Source organism: Cololabis saira, chromosome 24 (genome assembly GCF_033807715.1).
Source record: "Cololabis saira isolate AMF1-May2022 chromosome 24, fColSai1.1, whole genome shotgun sequence".
Classification (NCBI taxonomy): Eukaryota; Metazoa; Chordata; class Actinopteri; order Beloniformes; family Belonidae; genus Cololabis; species Cololabis saira.
In genome coordinates, this window is record NC_084610.1 from 20148533 (window position 1) to 20155727 (window position 7195).

The 7195-nt window shown below is 38.2% G+C and overlaps 1 protein-coding gene across 2 annotated transcripts in view; it reads left to right on the forward strand.

Annotated features, from left to right (window-relative positions):
• tmem198b (transmembrane protein 198b) overlaps nt 1-3149 on the forward strand; it is a 47820-nt gene extending 44671 nt beyond the window's left edge. For both annotated transcript variants that reach the window (XM_061716272.1, XM_061716271.1), the window contains exon 5: nt 2352-3149. In XM_061716272.1, coding sequence (XP_061572256.1) covers nt 2352-2504 — 153 coding nt within the window. In that variant the 3' untranslated portion in view covers nt 2505-3149. The remainder of the gene's footprint in view (nt 1-2351) is intronic.
• Nucleotides 3150-7195: the final 4046 nt, after the last annotated feature.

Genomic DNA, 7195 nt, shown 5'->3' on the forward strand with positions numbered 1-7195 from the left:
TTGGAGAGACAAAGGAATGCTTTTTAAAAATGATTATATTATGAAACGTGAAATTTATGGGAAAATACTAATAAGCGAGGGCAGCGGGAAAGAGGGGTAAAATACGGTAGTTTCCCAGCCAAAACGGGAGACTTGACAGGTATGGACTGATGGGTGAGTCCACGTGGTGCAGTTTTCCACTTTCTGATGGTGAAACATTAACGCCTGGATTCAGAGTTTGCTGCAGAGTGAGCCATCTTTACACAGTCAGCTTTAAACCGCTAACAGCATGTAGTAGGTCGTTGCTGGCAGAGGTGTCAAAAGTATTAACATTCATTACTCAGGTAGAAGTATAAATACGAGAGTTTAAAAATACTCCTGTAGAAGTTGAAGTATCAACTCAAGTTTTTTACTCAAGTAAAAGTATAAAAGCACTGGTTTCAAAACTACTTAAAGTATAAAAGTAAAAGTAATGTAAGGGGGAAAAAAGCCATTAAGGACAAAAGCCATTGAAAATGCATCTTAGTGTAATACAAATATATTAAAGAACCATATATGTGTACTATTGAGCATTAACATGTGTTTCAGAGAGCAGCAGATATGATGACTAGTTGCCTATAAGTATTGTAATGGTGCAAAAAGTCAAACTTCAGACGCATGTTATCATTTATCCTAACCTTTATTGGGAAAACTGGACAAGAACATCTGAAACAACCACAACCAAATTCACTCTATCCGGAATTTAACTGGATAGTTTTTTTTTAAAGGCCGAAATGAAATAGAGTAACGAGGCTGTTTTTAAAATGTAAGGAGTAAAAAGTACAGATAATTGCGTGAAAATGTAAGGAGTAAAAGTAAAAAGTCGTCTGAAAAATAATTACTCCAGTGAAGTATAGATAACCAAAATTTATACTTAAGTAAGGTAACAAAGTATTTGTACTTGGTTACCTGACACCTCTGGTTGCTGGTTCTGTAGAAGTCAAGCATACGTCCCTAGTATAGTGCAGGAGATAACCAAAACAATGGTTCAGTTTGTGATACAAGCATGAAATTTGGTACACACATAGCCAATGGTTTCCCCAAAAGATATGGACGTGGAGCCATCGTGAATTTTCAACATGGCACCCATGGCAGCCATTTTTCATAATGTATGCCAGAAACAAGTGTTTTCTAATGAGTGATTAGTTGAAAAAGAAAGAGGGAAAAAAAGAGGAAAAAAAGAGAAAAAGAGAAAAAAAGAGGAAGAGGAAAAAAAGAGGGAAAAAGACAAAAAAAGAGAAAAAAATAGGAAAAAAAGAGGAAAAAAGAGAAAAAAAAGATGAAAAAAGAGGAAGAGTAAGAGGGAAAAAAGATGAAAAAAAGAGAGAAAAAATAAGAAAAAAGAGAAGATAAAAAAGGGAAAAAAGAGGAAAAGGGAAAAAAAGAGGAAGAGGAAAAAATGGAAAAAAAGATGAAAAAAGACAAAAAAAGAGGAGAAAAGGGGAAAAAACAGAAGATGAAAAAAGAGAAAAAAATAGGGAAAAAAGAGAAAAAAAAGATGAAAAAAGAGGAAGAGTAAGAGGGAAAAAAGATGAAAAAAAGAGAGAAAAAATAGAAAAAATAAGAAAAAAGAGAAGATAAAAAAGGGAAAAAAGAGGAAAAGAGAAAAAAAAGAGGAAGATGAAAAAATGGAAAAAAAGATGAAAAAAAGAGGAAGAGGAAGAGGAAAAAAAGATAGAAAAAGAGGAAAAAAAGAGAAGATGAAAAAAAGGAAAAATAAGAAAAAAGAGAAGATGAAAAAAAGGGAAAAAAGAGAAAAAAAGAGGAAGAGGAAAAAAGAGGAAAAAGACAAAAAAGAGGAGAAAAGGGGAAAAACAGAAGATGGAAAAAAGAGGAAAAAAGAGAAAAAAATAGGAAAAAAGAGAAAAAAAGAGGAAGAGTAAGAGGGAAAAAAGATGAAAAAAGGGAAAAAAGAGGAAAAGAGAAAAAAGAGGAAGAGGAAAAAAGAGGAAAAAATGGAAAAAAAGAGGAGAAAAAGATGAAAAAAGAGGAAGAGTAAGAGGAAAAAAAGAGGAAAAAAGAGAGAAAAATAGGAAAAAAAGAGAAGATGAAAAAAAAGGAAAAAAGAGGAAAAGAGAAAAAAAAGATAAAGAAGAGGAAGAGGAAAAAAGAGAAGAAAAATACAAACTGAACGATTCCTATAAATTTTATAGCTAAACAGCTGGACTAGTACGAGAAGGAACAGACACATTTACTGTAGTATTCGTCTGCATCGTTCCAGATTTTGTTTTGAGGCATCAAAATATGTCAAAAATGCTTTGTTCATGTTCACAGAAGAAATGCCAAAGTAGGCTGCTGTATTTCTGAGCCAGAGTCTCTCCTTTCCTCCCCAGAGTTACATCCAGAGTTTCCGGGACCGGCAGGTGCAGGCGCAGCCCTTCCCGGGCCGACTGGTCGGGGGTTCCCACGCCGTCGTGGAGATGGGCTACGACTGCGGCTCCACGACGCCTCTGACGGGAGCAGCAGGGCCTGCGTTACGGATCTGAAGGCACCACTGAACCCCAGACCCCTCCATCACCACCCCACCTAGATCACTGAACCTCCACGAGTGGGGGGTTTAAACAAAACCTGTGTTTAGCCACTTACCTGACACGAAGAAAATGATTTTTGGGGCTGGATTTACCCAAAACACAAACTCATCAACCCCTTTTCTTGCTAAACTTCTGGTGTCGAACCCCGGCTCCTCTTCCAGCCGCCCATTGTGGTGCAGAGGTCCAACTTACCTCTTCTCATGCTCTTTCAGGACATTCACATGCATGCACAGACTTTACCACAAGCAAACACTGCATCTACAGTCTCTAAAGTTGACGTGGAGATCTAAAGCAGCCTGCTGGATCCAGCCCCGACCTCCATGTCCCCAATCTCAAGTTAAACCAGATCAGGGATCGGAGTTTCATCGCAAACCCACCTCAGGTTCTAACACTTTCATCACACCGAGGACCAAACAGTAACACCGTGGAACTGCAGCTAAAGATCGTCTGTATGGACCGGCGAGGACCCGTAAATGCAAGCCAGACTCTTATTTGCGTTCTGTGCCATGTGGAATAAGATCATCCTCTTTGGGAAGTTATTAATGTCATTTTTATAGAGGGGAAACCCTTTGTCACCCTTGGTGCTGGACAGAACTCTTCTTCAAGCGTCTAACTGCTCTACGGAGGCCAGGGATTCTGTTAAAAGGGGTGCCTTGCCCGTCCTTGGACTGCACATATTGGTTTGTCCTCTTCACAGATGCCTGGATGGAGAAGCTCGAAAAAAAACTGCCTTTTAACACCGGCACCTGCTTTGAGGTCAAAGCACGTGGAGCTATTTTAGGATTCAACCCTCTGTAATCTCACCGAGCTAGAGTTTGACGTCAGAGGGAAACTAGTTGGGCTGGGATCCAGAACGAGTGGAGTGGAGTGATTAAGTCCGTGATTTGTTGCTTCCCAGCTCAAGAGTGACGTTTTACGAAAAGCGCTTCACGGCCCGTTAGCCGTTTGACTCGACAGGTGCTGCGGTCACTTTAAAAAAATGAATCCAGTTATTCAGAGCTTTTGCCGCGTTCCATTTGTCCTCGGAAGTGGGGATTTCCCAGTTCCCAGTCGGAATTTTCAACTGGAATGCCCCTCGAAGTGGGATTTCCCACTGGGAAAGTGGGAGAGTCTTCACCACCCCCGAGTTCACATTCCAAGATGGCTGCCCCGGTTGTAAACAGTAGAAGAGAGCTCTGTAAAAATCTGTAGCACTTCATTCTAGTTTTGGTCACACTAAATCAGTCGTATACAAGTATTGTTCGGCATATATATGCTGCTATAGTGTAATTTACATTTTTCATGTGGTATATGCGAACTACAAATTTTGTTTACCTACTTTGTAACTGGAACGCTGATAACTCGGCTGTGACTAGGGTTGCCACCCGTCCCGTAAAATACGGAATTGTCCTTTATTTGAGAAAAAAATGTTGCGTCCCGTATTGAACTAATACGGGACACGATTTGTACCGTATTTTCATTCATTTTTACACCATATTCTAGTTGAATTATTGAAATAAGTTAACTTTTACACCATATTCTAGTTGAATTATTGAAATAAATTAACTTTTACACCATATTCTAGTTGAATTATTGAAATAAATTAACTTTTACACCATATTCTAGTTGAATTATTGAAATAAATTAACTTTTACACCATATTCTAGTTGAATTATTGAAATAAATTAACTTTTACACCATATTCTAGTTGAATTATTGAAATAAATTAACTTTTACACCATATTCTAGTTGAATTATTGAAATAAATTAACTTTTACACCATATTCTAGTTGAATTATTGAAATAAGTTAACTTTTACACCATATTCTAGTTGAATTATTGAAATAAATTAACTTTTACACCATATTCTAGTTGAATTATTGAAATAAATTAACTTTTACACCATATTCTAGTTGAATTATTGAAATAAATTAACTTTTACACCATATTCTAGGTGAATTATTGAAATAAATTAACTTTTACACCATATTCTTCACCTGTAGGCTGTATTCTACATCTGGGCTGATGTGGACATACATAGCATAGGAGGATATTTCAGTTGCTAGTATGGTTGTCTGTCTGTACAGTCATGCAGGTCCAATGCTATTAAAGCACTTTAAACTTTAAATCAAAGCATTTAGTTTTTTCATATAAAATAAACACATTTTTATTCAGTTTAGAAGTTTTGAGGCTTTTTTTTTTGGCTCCTGCGCTGCTGAAATCAGGGCGTCCCTTATTTCTATTTCTGAAAGGTGGCAACCCTAGCTGTGACGTCATTCCCAGTTCCGAGTTCCGACTTCCGAGGTAAATGGAACGCAGCATTTGTCCTCATTTTACCTGAAGAGGACCTGCAGGTCTGAATCTGGACTCTAGTGGTCAGTAGAGGAACTGCAGGTCTTATACAGACTCTAGTGGTCAGTAGAGGAACTGCAGGTCTTATACAGACTCTAGTGGTCAGTAGAGGAACTGCAGGTTCACCAGCCGCTTCCAGAAGTTGGCCAATAAGAAGGCTTCTTTTTCTTTTTTTTATTATGAGGAGGCTCTCAAAGAGCCTCAAAAAAAAAAAAGATAAAAGCAAGATAATAAAAAAGCGCTTCCACGTTACATGAGATGTGAACCAAGCAGAACTGTAAAGGTTTCCAAGCGTTTGCTGAACCTAAATCACTGAAGCTCAGATGTGTGTGAAGGACGCGGTGCCTCCTTTAAAGCTCCTCTAAGAAACAAACCAGGTTCAGGTGTCGCTGTAAACGCGTCTGAACGAAAACTAGCGGCCATACAAACTTGTACTTAGACCAGGGGTCGGCAACCCGCGGCTCTGGAGCCGCATGCAGCTCTTTAGCGCTGCCCTAGTGGCTCCTGGAGCTTTTTCAAAAATGTTTCACCTTTTTTTCCTTTTTTTCCCCTTTTTCTTCTTTTTTTTCTTCCTTTTTTTCTCTTTCTTTCTCTCTCTTTTCTCTTTTTTTCCTTTTTTTCTTTCTTTTCTTGTTTTTTTTCTTCTTTTTTTCCCTTTTTTCTTCCTTTTTTTCTCTTTCTTTGTCTTTATTTTCTCTTTTTTTCTCTTTTTTTCCTTTTTTTCTTTCTTTTCTTGTTTTTTTTTCTTTTTTCTTCTTTCTTTCCTTTTTTTCCTCTTTTTTTCCTTCCTTTTTCCTTTCCTTTTTAATCTCGACATTTCGGCTTTTTTCTCGACATTTCGACTTTTTTCTCAACATTTCGACTTTTTTCTCGAGATTGTACTTCAACATTAATCTCAACATTTTGACTTTTTTCTCTAAATATTGACTTTTTTCTCCACATTTTGACTTTTTTTTCGACATTTCTCCTTTCACCATTTGTCTTCATTCTAAGGTTTATACAAGACCTTTCATTTTTTGCGGCTCCAGACATATTCGTTTTTTGTGTTTTTGGTCCAATATGGCTCTTTCAACATTTTGGGTTGCCGACCCCTGACTTAGACCAACTCTTCCCATCAGGCTTTTTGTTATTATTATTATTATTATTATTATTATTATTATTATTATTTGGGACAACACAACTTTTGTGAACGGTGAAAATGTGAATACTTCATTGTCTTTACCTTTTTAAGGAAAAACTAAACAAATGTGTGTATGTCGGGAGGAGTTTGGTAAACCTTCATTTGTCTGTGAGAAGCCACAATGCATGATGGGACTCCTGCGCTGCATCCCTGGATGCGGCCTGCGTGCCACCAAACACATCCACCCTCTTATGTGCATCAATGTGAAATTTGTACATAAACCAGGCACTTAAATGTTTGTTTTGTTCATTTAACCATTTTCCTTTTTCTTCAGTCTAATTTAATGGCGACGTGTTTATCCACTGGGACGTATTTATTTTCTGATTTAATTTATTTTCCGTCACGGAGAGTGCAGCGTCTTGCCTGCAGGCCGGTTGGGTCCTGTTTTCTTCACCTGAACTGTGACTGATCATTAAAGCATGTGTTCCTGCAGGCCTGTACAACCTCTGTGTGAGTCGTCTTTCAAAGAAAGGACAAGCTGACGTCAGTCCGCTGAGGAACGTGAAACAGTTTCCTTTTATTGGCCAATAATATATGAAACAAACAACGGATTAAGCCTCCCTGCATACCTCGCTCTCCACACCTCCTCCTTTGTAGACTCTATCTCTCCCATTTATCTCCCTCCTCATCTGCACACACACCCCCATCTTCTCCCTATCTGCCTCTCTCAGTGTTGCTTTGTTGACGAGCACAAACATCTCGTTGCTCTGACCTCGTCCTCTAACGCTCCTGAGGGCGCCAACACCACGAGCTGCGGGTTTGAGTCTGTTCTAACCAGTACTGGAGTTGAGGGTGAATGAGGGGGGATGGCATCCCCCCTGAAATAAAAATGGTCAAAATCATCCCCCCTGTAAAACTGCCATCCCCACTTTCCATCCCTTATGTCATTTCATCAATGAATGTGGTTTTACTGCTATTTCAACATTTAGAGTCATCACCAGAAAAATAACTTATTTGACAATTTTCACCTGTTTCAAGTAAATTTTCACTTGAAATAAGTAGGAAAATCTGCCAGTGGAACAAGATTTATCTTCTCATTACAAGCAAAAAAAATCTTGTTCCACTGGCAGATTTTTCTACTTATTTTAAGTGAAAATCTACTTGAAACTGGTGAAAATGGTTGTTTTTTCCAGTG